Here is a 16,950-nt window from a genome sequence, read left to right on the forward strand (position 1 = left end):
GTTTGATAAGAAATGGATGGATTGAATTTAATTGCATAAAAACAATGAACGGCATACAATCTTCTCCCACCACAAATAAGGGATTTACAAAACAGTAGTATATTTTGAATCACAAATGGTGATTACATTATTAATCTTCAGAATCTGAAAAGAGTATTCAAGCAGAGAGAATGCTAATATGATCATACTGGAGCCATTTCCAACAGGGTTTTCGTAGTATGAACAGGGTTCAAAATTTGGCTGCCCACAAGACCAACGATCCCATGAACATTCTTCAAGGATCAATTTGATAGACAGCTCAATCAGCTGGGAATCCAAGAAAATTGTTGAATAGATTAGCAACTGGCGCAGCATCACCTGGTGGGTAAGGAATAAGAGACTCCAGATCCATGACTTTGATGGTCTGATGGAGTGTCTGCGGGCGGGCACAGAATAGGTGCTTCCTGTCTGCCAGTTCCTCTGCAAGCTCACTTTGGTGGTTGTCCATCAAATCCTCATTGACGACCACAATTAGAGGCTTACCCAATCGCAGTGTCTCAAATATGCTCCCGGACCCTGCTTAGCAACTAGAATTATTTGTCGCATTCTCATCGATAGATCATTGTTACAATCTAAAATCTGCATTAGTAGTATACTAACATCACAATGAGAATAGGGCAATTTTGGTAATCTCTTGTATGAAAGAAAGCAGCTGAGAAGGTTCAACTATGATATACAGAATCAAAGTAACAATATGCTATTGATTAAAGCTCTAATGCAGATTTTTTTTTTTAAAAAAAAAAATCAAGCCATATCAAAACAATAAATGGGTCTCCCAATTTGCCCATTTGTGCCTTGGTTGCCACAGAAAGTGACTGAACATGCCCATTGACTTGGCCTATAGACAAGAAGGTTGAAGAATGCCATTCTGAACAAATAGAATGCTGTCAATCAGAATCATACACAAAGATTGAAGTTTTCTGAATTTTGTACTGGGAGAAGAGCAATGCCTCCTTGGACTTGGATCACAAGCAATGGAAGAGGAGGCAACTATCAGAGAGACAAACTTGTTCTCTGACACAATTGCAAACCGGGCTATTGCAAGTAATAAGCTGCAGCATCCACGGTCATAACCTAGCTCCCCAACCAAGGGTAATGGCTGCTATATAAGACTAAACTTTAAACCAAAGAAGTTTGGTTTATTTCACCTACTAGGAATTACTAACTTGGATTTGGTACAACCATAAACCATTTTTACAGAAAAATCTCTGGTATGCAACATCTATAACTACAAAAAAAACAAAAAACAAAAAACTGGATGATCAAGCTAGATGGAAATAACCAAGTACATAAGAGACAACAACATGCATCACCAAGCATATCCCCTGGAACATTTTTATTTCATATGAGTCATAATGGAAAAATTACAAGCATATTAAGCAATCATTTAGGGGCTGTCTCTGTTCTAGAATGAACCATGGATCACCAGCGAAAACATAACTTCTGAATATGCAGTTATCGCTTAAACTACAGAAGTCAATAAACCAGTATGACTGAAACACAGCTGTATCCCGCACTATCAACCATCTTTTTTCTTATTTTTTGGCTGCAATATTTCAATCCAACATATTGGAATCTGCCCTTATACCTGTTAAATGAGATTACGACCAAACCTAGAATATTGATGATCTCTAAAAATTTGATCATTAACAAAAAAAAAAATTGTACATACAAATTTTTCTAATTTCCATAGAGCATGCTTAAATTAAAATCTCTCTCTCATTTGAAGCCTTGGCAACAACGTCCACAAAACTACATAGTCTGCTGTTACTATTGGTAAACAGGTGCTCCTCTTCTTATCTGATGAAGTTGGGAGGTAATAAGTAGAACCATTAAGAAAGAAGTTTGATAAAAAAGAGATCAAAGCAAGTAATCAGCTAAATATTTTATTTAGGAGATCAAGGATGGTACACAGTTGTCTTATGAGGAAGCATGTGTGCGGAGTTTTTGATAAGGAAGAGGTAAAAATAGAATATGGAGCCATGTAGAAATCAGTATATAATATATCATGCTACATTCAACAAAATTTTATATATAGCATTTTATAAGGTTCTGCCTGTTTATTATATACGAGACTCATAGCATCCCATAATATGATATTAGAATAAGACCTATTACATTGCCCCCAACAAAAAAATAGCTTTTGTTAGACTCACATCACCATTTTCATCATTCACTTCTTATTCGTTTTATCCAACTATTTTGTCTCCACAAGTCAGCCAAAAGGAGAGAATGATGAAGAATCTGACAAGTATCTAGAATATACTTCCAGTCTCTTGTTCTTTAGCCTGGACCCTTGTGATCTTGTTACTTTATAAAATCAAAGGCAATGAATCATATCAATAGAAAATCTTCCCCTTAAAGTCTTCTCATGGTTTGTGCGGACCATATACATTCCTAATAGATTAGTTGCCAAGAACATTCATTAAATTCAATAGGGTGTGCCTTGTATCTGTAAAGGAAAAATTTTCCACAATATAGATTACAGCAAAATGTTACCTGCGTGGCTAATGATAAGAGATGCTGATCTAAGGTAGTCGGCAATGCTCGGTGAGAAAGTGAAATAATCCACGGCTAGAGATCCATCTTCTCCAGAAAACTGTTTTCCAGGTCATATGAGGTTATTCATCTCTATTCATGCACTCAGATGAACATGAGCAGAAGGAAAAATATTCATAATACTAATCAACCAGGTTGCTCTCTAGCCTGAACAAAAGTTAACATAAATAAAAAAAGCACAGGTGCTTAATTTTATTCAAAGGAAAATTCAATAGTTTATAAAATCAATTTACAGTCAGCTTCATTACACAAGACGTATTCATGATGAACACAAGACATGTTCATGATAAACACCGGACTCTTTCTTATTGAACTGAAGAAGGTTGCAAATGGAAATGCACAAATTAAAAGCATGCTTATGAGCAAAAGGACATAAATATATGATAGATGTAAAAGAAGATAGAGGGACTAGTGAAGCCAGATAAGATTACTTCTGGCTGTAAGTTACCATGTAACAACTGGTTAGTCAGATGCAGCATGCATTTAGAAGGATTCTCCAATTTTGTATTTCAATGTTCTTTCTAGGACAGGATCAGCGAAAAAGCTATTAGAAGTATATAAGAGAATTTAAGGCAAGAAGAGGATTTAAAAGCATTTAATGTCAGGAAAGATTGCCCACTATGAGGTTTGGTGAGAGAACATTGCAAGTGATCGGTAATCTTATTACAACTAAAAAAATTCTTTGCTTTGTTCTGAAAAGCAAAGACCAACTTCTCCATATAAACTCAACCACCTTTCAGGTCAACAACCTTTATAAGTGCAAGATGCGTGATAGCATGATAATTTAAAGCATTTCAAAGTTCTATTTTGGTAGAAATAAAGCATTCCAGCTCACAACTACCACATTGGACCCTTCCATGTGACGATGATTGCAGCTTCATTGCTCTCCTACCATAAGGATCCTTCACAGCATGCAAAATGTATCTAGCTTGAGTTGTTCACTGAACAACAATAGAGTTCTGGCACATGGTCCACATAATAATGCCTAAACAAAAGGTTTTTTTTAGTATTCTAATGATATTCTTTAACCATGGAAGTCTTGGCATTGCAAAACATGTATGTTTCCCAAATCCCATAACAATACAAATGTAAATAGGCTCCGTGACATTGCTCTAGCTTCACACAAATATCATAATACAGCAGTAGAAAAATGGTGCACCCATTTACAACAAACAACCAAAAGATACGGCTCCTACCACATATATCATATTGCTTTTTCAGATGAGGCAAACAGAAATCTTGATTGCTTACACCATATAAATTAGACTAATAAATGAGAAAAAAGGACTTCCATTTGATTCCTTTCTTTGCGATTATTACCCATAAAAGTTTTCTTAGGAATAACCTACCACTCATATAAATCTAGCATGGGCACGTATACATCAGCTTGACTTGGTCAACCGTGTCCATCTTAGTTGTGCAGAACATCAAAATGTCAAGACATAAAATAATCTCAAATTCCCTCTAAAATAAAATTGTCTCTATGTATTGTTTTTCTCATATGGTGATATACAATGTTTTTTCCTATACTAAAATGGCTTAGACAGTACAGGAGCAAAATTATACTTTTAAGGAGTATACTGAAAACCAAGAAAAAAGTTTCAAATTCTAAAACACGCATTTGAGCATGAGAGAGCTTATTATCAGAGAAAGCAAAAGATTTGTCTAGCAAGAGAAGAGGCAAAACCTTGGAGGGTACATATGTCCCACGGCCCACTTGAATGAGGAGATCGGTGTATCCCTTTCTCAATAACTCATCTTTGACCTGCTGAGAGTCTACTGCCTTGACGAGAGCATCAAAGCATGTGGTTCCCACTGTCACAAACACCGTTTTCCTTGATTCTATGCCATTACCCATCACACCCATTTTTTCCCAGGTTATACCCAATGTTCTGATGGAAGCTTTTTCTCTCTACAAAATCTACAAAATGATGAGAAAAATCATGGAACTCTGTCAAATTATCATTACATGTGAATAGTAGTTCGATACTGTAATTTAATTTGAATTGATAGAATATTAAGATTAAGGTTCTGTTCAAGTAATATTCCAATTTATACTATCTTCTTTGTCATGGTGAGCTCTCCGAGCTTGAGACTCTCCTGTAATTTAGACTATCTTAATGCATGCGATAAAATAGCTCTAATTTAAGTTCCTGTTGACAACTTATCATGAGTTCAGCATGGAAATCAAAACTACATATCAGTGGAAAATATCATCAGAAAAAGAAAAAAAGGATTTGTGCAGAGCTTGCAAATGTATAATCAGTAGAAAACTATTGAACAGATTGCATGGAACTCATAATTGCATAATCCTCGCAGAGATTAAAGGAAAAATAGGAACCATAACTGCAGCAGTCATACATCATCATTTGATATAAGAAAACCCCCAAATATGCAAGATTAGAATGCAAGAACAATAAACCCCAGCTCCCCGCTCCTCGGTGATAGGTATCCTAGGAAAAATCTTGTGAGCTAGGATAGATTTGTGAGCAGAAATACAGATACATAAAAATGACTCCAGCAAACAAAATTAACTCTAAGATGACAAACTCAATCCAATTGTAAAGATATGTCCAGAACGCCGTTTAGAAAGAAGGGAAATGTGGGAAAAATGACCACAGCAAAAAGAAAAAGAGAAAATAATAAATTTTTTATTGCGCCTGAGTCCTGACTAAACCCTAATCTTGAAGCACGTAGGATTAATCTAACAGAAGATAAGACAATTGAAGGGTGGACAAGACACAGAGAGCTCGTTTGGTTCGCGGGAAAAGAAGGAAAGAAAGTGTGGTCAACGGGAAAGTAAAGAGATGCCTCTTGTTTGGTTGAAGTTTTTAAAGGAGAGAGACGGAAAAGTTATATTCCTGTGGGAATATGATTCTCACGTTTCATGAAAAAGTCTTTCCCATGAGAAACATGAGAAAGTTACTTTCCCGTAAGCCGAAAATCAAAACATTTTTATTTTTTCCCAAAAAGGCCCTTCAGCTATCCTTATTTGATCCAAAGCATTAAAGACCTAATTTTTATTAAGGATATAATAGGAATTACACATAACTTTCCAAAGAAAGTGGATGGTCAACCAAACATAAGCACTCTGAAAATCTGTCACTTTTCCATGGTCAACCAAACATACTAAAAGTACTTTCTCGAGCATCCTCTTTCCAGAAATCATATTCCTATGAGGAAAAATGCTTCTCGCGAACCAAACGAGCCCAGAGTGGAAATACATGGGCTTGGAGATGGCTCTGGATTTGGAAAGGGCAGCGGTCACCATGGATGGGCATGAGGAGGAGGCAAGGGAGGGAAGGAAGTAGGAGGGCAACAACATATGGTGCTGTTTGGAATCCTGCAAATGAACTTGCAGTGCAAATCAAGTTACAGTGTAACTGAGTGGAATGTAATTGCACTGCACTGTAACTGAACTTATGCTGTTTGGAAGGTTGCAGCTATAGAAGCTGTTTACTGTTTACTATATAGTTAACTGACTTATTTTGTATAATTTTGTGCTATGATACTTCCATATTTGACTAATATAAAATGTTCAATCCACAATTTAAACTAAACCAATATATTTAAACTACAAACTACATATTACCAAACAATCATTCAAAGTATCAAACCACCAAAACATTGCAGTATCAAGCATCATAATGCTCTAGCATGAACATGGTCGTATGTTTAACCATATTTAGATCATCATACAATAATTAAATCTAATTAAAATCAATGATTGAACATCAATAATTTTCAGTTGCTTATTCATTGTCACAAATGAGCTCTAACTAGTCATAATCCTCGATATGCTTGTTATATAGAGAATTAGCCTGTTCATTGTATGTTACATTTTGAGAACAAGATCCTGAAGTTGGAGCTGTTTTGAAAAAAAAATAGGAACTGAATCCCACCACTTAAACATTGGCTTTTATATGTTCACCTGACCAAATAACTATTGATGATCTGCCATTTTTGTGGGGAAACGTGATAGTTCAAAAGTGACTCCAATTAGTAATTATATGCAATATATAACTGGGAAAAGAAAGCTTGCCATCATGTTCAACTAGGATGTATCCAAATAAGCAACAAAAAATAACCAACTAATATCAACACAAGAAAAAAGATGCATCATCCCGAAAGACAAAACTAGAGGATAGCATGTAGAAGGTTTGGTGCTTGAGACGAATGCAATTAAACATGTTCAAGTTGCTCAGAATTCACGGTTGGTAAAACTCGCATCAAACAGTCCTGGCAAGTGCCAAATCATGTCACATAATTAATTATCAAGTCAACATTAAGTACTCCGGTAATTTCAGAACTGCCATATGACTCGTAAAGTCTGGAATAGAACATAAAACTATGATCACCAGAAGAAACAATGAACAGAACAGCAAATCCTTGCAAAATCCAAAGTATCGAGCAATGAAACTCCCAATAAAAAAAAGTGATCAAGCAACTAGTTTTGTACGTGGATGCTCTGCTATAATATCAGATACTACTCGGCGTATAAAAGCCCCTTCCTCCTGCAATCCTTATTTTTACAGGAGATGATCATCATTCTCGACAAAACATAATCATGAAAAAGTTTACCTAACCGAACCGATTAGGGGCATCAACAGTTCAAGTTAAAATTCCTAAAGCCGATCTCCAGCAAATTAAATCATCCAAATCAGATCACCAATTCCAATATATGAAATACAAGACCAAAGAATAGTTCAAGCCCGGGCTTGAGAAGTCTTAGAGCTAGGATTGGAGATCTACCTGAGATGCAGAGATTCAGATCCAAAGCCGAAGAGAACCGAATCCCTTTCCTCCCTTTAATTTCAAGAAAAAAATAAATATAAAAGCTAATCCCGTTGTCCGCTTTAATCCTCTCTCTTCCAAAGTTCCAGTGGCCGCCGACGCCGACGAGAACTACGCTAGCCCCCAGCTCATCGCTTCCACGATTCCCATTCGTCCTCTCGAGCCGACGACCAATCCCTACGCCATCCCTGCGCTGCAGGACACCTAGGTTTCCTTTTTTTTGTATTTAGCTTTTCTTTTTTTCATCTTTTCCCGATCATTCTTCCGTTCCGAACCGGTTGACCCCGCGTCAGACCGGTGGCTCGGCCCTTTTCCCGGTTCGCTCCTTTTTTTTTTTTTTTTACCAAAAAAATAAATAAATAAAAGAAGAGGCGTACCCAACCGAAAGCGGGTAGAAGCCGTCTCGGCGCAGCTTATAATCCCCGCCTATCGAACAAGCCAGAGAGAGAGAGAGAGAGAGCGGAAGAGAAGGCCATAGGAGTGATGGCAGCGGCACTCTCCGAGACCTGGAAAGCGATCGATGTTTCGGAGAGGTAATCGACTCGTTATTTGACTTCAATTCTGCGATTTCGATTCTCTTTCTCTCTCTCTCTCTCTCTTTGATTGTTGTTGCGGAATTAGTTACTCCCCGATCTTCCTATTCCGTTCTATTTCCAGCAACCGACGATCTTTGACGCGTACCTTTTGAAGGTTATAGGTTCTTTGATCCTTTAAACACAAAATAGTTTGCTGTAGGTTTGGTGTTGGAAGGAATTATGTTCGTGTTAACTTCGATTTGCTTAGGAATAAGACAACTTATTTTGTTTCTAGGAATATGTGATTGTATTATGACTCCAATGAGTCCTTTAACTTTCGTCATCTTTAAATTATTTAACTGCATATATCTATTGTATCTGACTCGTATGGCCTGGTGAAATTCCTGCGATGTCATACCTAATGAAGGCCAAATTAGGGTTTTTTTCTTTCATGCGTTTGTTTATTAGTGAATTGAGTGATAAGCTTTTCTCAGAAAAAGAAAAGAAAGAAGAAGAATGGAATTTGATTTCTTGGAAAGCATGTTGTAGGGAGCCTAATCTGTTCGAGCATCATCACATTTCTTTTCTTTAAAAAAATTTATGAATGTGTATACTGACAGCAGTCACAGCACCAAGGTCTTAATTGTTACCTATTAATTCATCTATAAATAAACCTCTTTGAACCACGAAAAAGGGATTAAAAATATCATCATAAATCCTAATTATAGCTGGTTTAACTTATGGTGTTATCGTTTGACAGTGTTAGATGCCTCCTTAACTACTTAACTGTTAATCATGAGGCATGATTTTTATTTATTGATTTTTTTTTTTTGGAATGGTTCAGCTGTCTGGTTTGCTGCATGTTTGAGGAGGCTGCATCTCTGTCTTCTTCTATTCTTCGGCAAATACATACTACCCCATCTTCAGAAGCAATAGATGATGGTGAACTGGCCGAAATGATGGTATCAGCTGGTATGGTGTTTGTACAATCACTGAGAGAAATGAGGAGGTATCTTATTCTTCTGTTCAAATCCTATCATTTTAATTAGCTTGGTCGCAGAGTTTCGATATCTTATATTATCAATTCTAAAGGAAGTAAATACCTGGAAGTTCTCTAGATCAGTGAACTTATTATCTAGATTTACAAGAACTTGGCATTGGCTGATGAACAAGGACTCTATTAACAATCGCACCTTGCTAAAATGGGTTAACTAACTTTGTTTTATAATTATTTGTTATTTTAGGTGTGATATGGTCCTTAAAATATTGTGTCTTTCTATGTACTGCTTGATGCATTTTGTATGTCGATTACCACATACCGTCATTCTTTCTCTAGGAAGTTAGCCAGTTATGGGAATTACATAATGCAAAAGTACAGTGACTATAATTTATTACCAAGTCATAAGGAGGCTTGCAAGCTTTGAACCCTGCAGTGTTGTTCTATATGTTACTTCTTGCCATAACCATCAAGAGTCCATCTAAACTTTTATGTTATCGTAATGAAGATTTTGTCAGAAAAAAAAAGAAACATTCAGAAGAATTTATTGTGATTTATTGAATTAATGTTGCTTTTCTTGCCTGCAGCCAAACCTGCTGTTTTCAGTGGTTTAGCTCCATGTATCTATAAAGTAAACTGAGATACTAGAACTACAAATGGTGTGATGGATCTGGTGAATAAAAACATGGTACTCTTTTCAGTGGATTTGTTCCATGTAGCTGTAAGTAGGCTGAGATACTAGGACTACAAATGGTGTAAATGGATCTGGGGTTTTAAAAAAAGATGTATGCTTAATTTTAAATATAAAGATGATATACAGATTTGTGTTCTTTATAATACTAAACTTGCAAGCCATAATATGAAGTTGTGAAGATATTGGCAAAACATAGATCATAAAATGTTGCAGCTGTCTATGTATACCAACTGAATGTCAAAAGTCTACCATTTGACATGATGAATTCAAGATGGATTCATCACAGATATGCAGATGTACCTAAGAGATTTGAAGTGATGAATTCAAGATGTTCTTCTGAAGTGTTATGTGTTGTCTACATCATGGAGAGTGGAGAGACCAAGGTTCGCCGTACCGGTACCGAACCCCGTACCGGTGCCGCACTAGTATAGGCGTACCGAGTGTCGGTACGGTACGGTACGCTCGGTACCGACCGTACCGATATTGGTGTACCGATACCGGTATCCATCGGTACGGGTACGGTACGCTCAGTACCGACCGGTACCGACCGGTACAGCGAACCTTGGGAGAGACCTAAGAATGAAAAATATATATCAATTTTCTGAAGAAATACATGAGGGTACCTAAGAGAATTTGAGTAAGGTGGATAATTTCAAGATGTTTTGGAGAGCTTTCTGATTACTGCATGCTGGTGAGACTTAATTAAAATATTAAAAGACAACTTAAATCCGACTGTCCCATATGACTACATGCATTTGGTGATAGTTGTGGAGATGGTCATGTAATATTTTGGTAGCACAAGGAAAGATGTAGCTAGAGTAACATGCATTGAGCAAGCTTAAAAGGTGCACCAGATGGAGATCTAGTGATGCTGAATTGATTGGATCACATGGTCATGTGCAACATACATTGAAGATGGCCTTCCCAAGGAGAGGGTCATGCATGTGTAGAAGGGTTGGAGAGGGGATGACATGGCAAGTGGGTATGTGAAAAATTTAAAATCTTGCTTTAGTGTGATGTTTAACTATGTTGTTGATCGGTTCTTTTCAATTTCAAAAATAAACCACGCAATAGCACGTATCCTGTAGGATAGTGATTACGGGTGTCGGTCCACAGGGATTGGAAAATAAGTTATTTTTCTTTTAAAAACAAATCAAGAAGAAGGATTTGCTAACTTGATTTAACTAAATTAATCTATGAGTACGAATTGAAATTTTATCAAAGTAAATAGATCTAGGGTTTGGAATCCACCACATAGCATTGCATCAAGGATTGTGTTCTTAATTTTTATCTTTTGGAGAGGCATGCAATTTTGGCTACAAGCCTTTTAAAATAAAAGCATACATAGTGTTAGGAAGATCCATCTTCGATGTAGCATGAAGTGTCTACCTAAGTATGCTAATCTAGGATGCAGCACACCTCATCTTCCTAGGCATGGATCATCTTAGACTACTTTAACAAACATGAATAGTAAATGGCATGCTCAAAGTTTAAACATCATAAAAAGATATTTCATTGAAGATAATAATTTAAACAAGCTCCAAAATAATAAAGAAAATAAGAACTACAATGCCCTGATACATTGCTAGGGCTTCATCCAGCCCTAGATTAGATGTTTAGCCGAGCATGGCTTCCGGATGACCTCCCATCTTCAAATGAAATTGATCACCTCCCATTATTCCCAAAATATCACAACTATTCTCTTCCCCCCCCCTCTCTCTCTCTTTTTTTTTTTTTTCTTTCTCTCGGCGTTCTTCTTTTTCTTCACCGAAACAGAGTATCCTCTGTTTCTTTCCTCCCCCGAGCTCTCCCTTCCATCGAACGCCCCCTCCTCCTTATATAGATCCCCTCATCATATCAGCCAGCAAGCACGTGGAGAGGAGGGGAAAAAACGGACGCGATCTGTGAGGCGGATGCTTGGGATTTCAAATCCGGAAGAGAGCTGGTCTGCGTGGGATGATTGCTCGCGGATGCTGGAATTGGGGAAGAGCTGCAGACGGGCGCCGATCCGGAAGGAGGATGGCGTGATTGCTGGGGTGCCGGTTTGATTGCAGGCGGCCGGATCAGTGGAGCTGGCCGCGGGATTCCGGGAGGTTGACGTGCGGAATGAGCTAGGGCGCGGAAGAAGAAGATCACGGCTTGCTGATTTGGGAAGGAAGGAGATGCTGCAGGATGAGCTGGAGGAGCCGGGAGCGTTGGGAGGAGCCGAAGAAGAAGGTGGCCGGCCGTGGCGTGATATGCTGGGAGCCTGTCTCGGACGCTCGGAACGGCAGCGCGGAGGCGAGGATGCAGGCGGAGAAAGAGGCGGAGGAACGGCTGGGCATGATGCTTGGATCCCGCTTGCAGTCGGACGGGCATGGGAGGTTGCTGGATTACCGGCGTTCACCGTGCGCGGGCTGTTGATGGCCTCATCGCGATGGAGCTTGGAATGGGCTGGGGTTGGCACGGGCGGCGGATCGACGCGGGATCGACGGGAAGAAGCTGAACGGCCCGGATGCACTGCGGGGGAGGGGGGAAGAAGATAAACAGTGGAGTTATATATATATATATTTATTTTATATTTTTTTTGTAGCACTGTTCATATGAACAGTGTTTTCACGGGATACTGTTCATATGAACAGTGAATCATGGATATTCAATTATTATTATTATTATTATTTTTGTTTTAAAATTATAAATTTTATATGAAGGCAGGTAAGGAATTGGTTGGGAATTGGCTTTGGATTTGAGGTGGATCATGATCGTTGATTTGCTTGAAATTATTCTCGAGCCCAATGTTATTTAAATTTAATTCTTGCTGAGCTGCTTCAGATCGAACTCGACCAGACAAGACTAAAAACCGGACCGTGACCTAATAAAAAGGGTTAATCAAACTTTTGCCCCATACATAATTAATTATAACTTTCGATCGAATCAGGACCAAAATCCATTAAATTATAACCTCAGCTTGATTACAACTCCATCAGGTTACCGAATCGGGTCAACACAATCTCCTCCTTATATGTTTTCATGAAAGATTATAACCAGGAGAGAGACAAGTTTAGAGTCTGTTTTGAGAAAAGAATTATTTACCTCTTACCATAATTTAAATTCATTTCAATGTTTATTTAATTTTATGGTAAAATATATATTTATCAGTTTAAAAATATTGATAAGTGCTATGGAAAGATAACTAAATTATAGATTATTAAGCACTTATCAGTTGTGAGCATATGACGAAGAAAATATTACATAGTTGGCTGCAAATATTAGGCATAAGTTTTCTAGTTGTTGATTATGTATATTCAGTTAGTATCTCAATAACTTTGTATTTTTCAAAAGAAAACAAACAGATTTTGTATATATTGTTTCTTTAAATTCCTGATATTACTTTGTGGAGCCTTTTATCATGTTTATTTGCATTATGTTTTAAGGCTTCATAATCTTTGCTGTTATGCTGAGACTGAGCTAATTCAACACTTTCACTTGGTTTTGGATAAAATTGCAGGACATCTGAACTGCTGATTGAACTTAAAACATTGTATGGTTCAGTGGCAGCTATACCTGTTCAAGTTTTCCTAGCATGGTACTACAAATATACCTTTCTATGGCATACATGATATTTTTGGTTTCCCTAATGCTTTTGCTGACCTGTTGAAATCATGCTAATCATAGAGAGTTCATGTTCTAAACTCTAGGCCATGTTTGGATGCATGGAAGCTCTTATCTTAGGAATAACTAGTTTAAGAGGGAAAAGAAGAAAGGTGATGGAGAGAAATGGGGCAGCTCTATGATTCCCCCATTCTAGATGTTTCAGATACACCTAATTTTAATTCCAAGGTGATTTACATCTGGACAAATCATGATTCTGGACCCAGTAATTGCTCCAATCCCTCTCTGACTCCTCTCTTCTTTTACTTCCCTAAATGGAGATGCTGGCATGTTTTATCCCATAGCATGGTTAAATTCTTTCATCATCCAAACAGGCCCTTGGATTTTAGCATATCTTGTGACACTATCATCTTAAGAATTAGATCCAAGTGATTATTTGATGATTTGGTAGGGCTTGCATGCAAATAGCAGAAGGATTTTCATCCAACCTAAGAGAAATCTTCGAGGAGTTTCTCAGCAAGTGGAAATATCTAGATGGCAATGTCTATGTTTTGACAGAAGCAGAATCACGAAGCTCTTCTGCAGGAGGCATAAGGCAGTCAATCATGAATGCTGAAAAGTATTTAGAGGTGGCAGAAGTTTACACCATAACCCTCCTTGGGATGATCTTGCATAATTCTGACCTGGCTATATCTTGGACAGAGAGAGCAGAGCTGCCTGAAGAAAAACGCCAGGTAATGATTATCATCATTGTATGTTTTCTGCCTCTCAAAAGGTTGGTATTATAGATTTTAATGAGGATCAAAGATATCTTTCTTCTTGATGGAATACATCAAGTTTTTGTTCTACATTATTCTTTAGAAGGAGGTGTCACAAAGAAAAGCTATATAAATGGATATCCTTGTCATTATAATGAAACTGACTAACCTTCCTGGTGTCCACCTTTTTCCTGTAAAGTGGATCCAAAACTTGCTGTACTTTGGAATTATAATTATATAATTTTGGCACTTCATTGATATCTTTTAATTTGGTGTTCCACTCTATTATCTGATGCTTGGTTTAACTTTGAAACTAGCATGTAATTTTAAGGCTAGCTGACGTCAGAATGTGAGAGATATTGCCTCAGGATATCTATATGAAGAGAATTTGGTGAAGAAATTGGGTAATGGGCAAGACTAGATGGATTGTAACTTTTACTTCCAAGGCATCCTTTTTATTTCCTTTGTGAACATTATGGAGAACAGTCATATCAGTGTAATATATCTATATTCCTGAAGATGTGCATTCAACTAGGTAGGGCAAGATTCTAGTCGATCCAAACCACCAAAATCCAGATTTTCAATATAAACTGACTGCTTATATTTAGGATCTAGTTCCGTTGTGTCTTGCGAATGTATTTATAATTGTGAAATTGGAGCAGAGTCAGTTTTTTTAACTGGATCTGCAGTGGGAAGGCTTTGAGGATTCCTTAAGTTGGTTGGACTTGCACCAAGTATAATGAGTGTGATACAACTAAGACTATATTGACCAAGATTCTTGAATCAATTACTTGTACCATTGGATTTAGTAGACTAGATGAGAAAGAATTACTAATGAGATGTCTGATAACACAGAAGGGGTCACATTAGGTGGACAATATGTTATCTTATGACACAACACTCTTGTGAGCCTTGACAAAATTTTCACTAGTCAATGTCTCAGGCTAAAAATGTTGGGTATTTTTAAAATTCCTGCATATGAAATTAGCAAAACAGAGATGAATAGTTTGCACCTCTTTCATTTTCTTTCCCTTTCATTTTTTTTGCAAATGAGGAATTTATGATGTGTTTATGTTGGAAAATTGGTGTTAGAGTACACTGGGTTAGTCGAGGAGATGCTTGAGAAGAACATGAGGTGTGGTGTTACCTGTTTGACAATTATGATGGCATGCCTATATATCATGGTGGCAAGTATAGACTTGAATAATGTCGGAAGGTCTCAGGAAAAAAGAGAGAAACAAATGAAGACCTTGATGGATGCCATGATAAATATTCGACAACACTAGTGTTGAAAAATTCCTTTTGCAGAATGTTTCCTTAATCTGATTCTTGGCGATATGCAAAAAGTTTGTTGGCTATTGATATAAATGCATCATTGTCCTCTGTCATTGTATGTGTCTGTCTATCTTACTATATGTGATAGCAACTGTCTCTCTCCTCTTCCACATTCAAGTTCTTTCTTTCTTCTGACTGTTTAGAGGAATCATAATTTTTTCGATAATCTATTTTAAACTTGGCAGGACATGTTGAGGAGATTGCACTCACTGCATTGTGCTACAGAGTCTAGCTCATCTCCAGGTCCAAGGACAATTAATTCTATAGAGAAAACTGGCAGCTTATCTGCTTTTGACACCGGGTCCACACCCTCCGGATTTGAAAATTATCCTAAGACCATCAGGCCATTATCCCATTCAAATGGTGATAAATCAAAAGCAGATTCATTTAAATCCGTTCATCCAACTATTCGGCGCATTTCGGATCAGATCCATCCATGCTTATGTTGGTTTCGCACAGTCCATTTGAGGTTGGGCAACATTCACTTGGTCCTTCAGCATGGAAGGTTAATGCTCTTGGGTCCATTGATATTTTTAACATATTACATTCTGCAGAAGAAAGGTGCAGTCTTGAAGCGGTGAGATGTTGTACCATGCTACACTTCAATTTCTTCAAATGCCAACATTAATGAAAATAGTTATTTAAAACTTTGGAAAAAGTGATTTCAAGAATAAAAATTATTGTTCATGTGAATCTATTGTTAACATATTTTCCATCTCATTTTGAAATTTGAATACTTGAAACTTATGGTATACTGTATTTCATGCATATCCATTCTGGATATCTTGATCTATAACATCACCATGGCTGCTCATCGATGTTCTACTATTTATCATCAAAAAAAGATGAGATAAGAACTATCATCAATGAAAAAAGATTCATGACCTTCCATTCAATCTGGGAACATAGCTGAGATAGTCTCTAAGCAGTGCTTATTTCTTTGTATATTTCACAGGATAGTAGCCAAAGGAGCGTCGTCTATAAGAAGTGCTTTGATTGATGCTTGGCGGCTTGCATTTTCTGTCCAGGTGAACCCACTGGCTGCTGTTCAACAGCTGCCTTCTGGCTCGCTGGGAAACAGGTGATCTTGTGGTATTTCTGCTTTACCACTTGGCCATCTTATGTACAAACTATAAAGTATTTAATTTCATAACTTATGTTTAGATTGTTCATCTTAAATGGTGAAACTCTTTTCTCCTCCTAGGAAAAGATGTGGAACCCCACTCTTTTTTTTTTGGAACTGTTGCATCATATTATCATGTTTCTGTTGCCTCTAGTAATGTTTCGCTGTGCAGGTAGGGGAATGATAAAAAATTGCGGGGTGCAGTATAATTCAAGTGAGTTCTTTTTGCCCTTTTTCGTGGTGCCTATTATATCTTCTGTTGAAGAGTTTCAGATTTCGAAACTGTAGTTTGTTAGTTAGTGTCATGAACCATGCACCACTGTCCAGCATTTGCATGGTGTTTTTACTTGTTGGGTAGTAGGAAAACTGCGTTGTATCTAGGACCAAATCATAAGTTATCAAATGGGTATATGATGAAAATTGTTCAGCATTTACGTGCATGGCTTTGAAGCACAAATTGCCTTAAAAGCTGAAGTTCTTTCTTCGAGCAATGAACACAAGGAGCAGTATGACTGGTGACCCACAACGACAACGCAAATATATGG

The 16,950-nt window shown here is 37.4% G+C and overlaps 2 protein-coding genes across 4 annotated transcripts; one reads left to right on the forward strand and one right to left on the reverse strand.

Moving 5' to 3' along the window:
• Position 1: 1 nt before the first annotated feature.
• LOC120111843 (uncharacterized) lies at positions 2-7,620 on the reverse strand. 2 transcript variants are annotated; one of them, XM_039129789.3, is made up of 4 exons: positions 7,351-7,620; positions 4,286-4,519; positions 2,539-2,638; positions 2-555 (listed from the first exon to the last, which is right to left on the reverse strand). In XM_039129789.3, exons 2-4 carry the CDS (start codon positions 4,463-4,465, stop codon positions 299-301), a joined length of 537 nt encoding a protein of 178 aa, XP_038985717.3. In that variant the 5' UTR covers positions 4,466-4,519; positions 7,351-7,620; the 3' UTR covers positions 2-298. The 2 variants fall into 2 exon arrangements, with proteins under 2 accessions (XP_038985717.3, XP_038985718.3); XM_039129790.3 differs by having other exon boundaries at positions 84-555; positions 4,286-4,510; positions 7,351-7,480.
• A 146-nt stretch (positions 7,621-7,766) lies between these two features.
• On the forward strand, positions 7,767-16,835 carry APEM9 (3-phosphoinositide-dependent protein kinase-1). 2 transcript variants are annotated; one of them, XM_017844280.5, is made up of 7 exons: positions 7,767-7,925; positions 8,752-8,916; positions 13,086-13,163; positions 13,641-13,923; positions 15,468-15,859; positions 16,238-16,363; positions 16,578-16,835. In XM_017844280.5, exons 1-7 carry the CDS (start codon positions 7,876-7,878, stop codon positions 16,579-16,581), a joined length of 1,098 nt encoding a protein of 365 aa, XP_017699769.3. In that variant the 5' UTR covers positions 7,767-7,875; the 3' UTR covers positions 16,582-16,835. The 2 variants fall into 2 exon arrangements, with proteins under 2 accessions (XP_017699769.3, XP_017699770.3); XM_017844281.5 differs by having other exon boundaries at positions 16,238-16,374; positions 16,578-16,639.
• The last annotated feature ends 115 nt before the right edge of the window (positions 16,836-16,950 follow it).

The sequence above is a fragment of the Phoenix dactylifera genome, chromosome 12, assembly GCF_051530095.1.
Source record: "Phoenix dactylifera cultivar Ajwa chromosome 12, Ajwa_hap1_PhDact_Kaust_v1.1, whole genome shotgun sequence".
In the NCBI taxonomy this organism is placed as follows: Eukaryota; Viridiplantae; Streptophyta; class Magnoliopsida; order Arecales; family Arecaceae; genus Phoenix; species Phoenix dactylifera.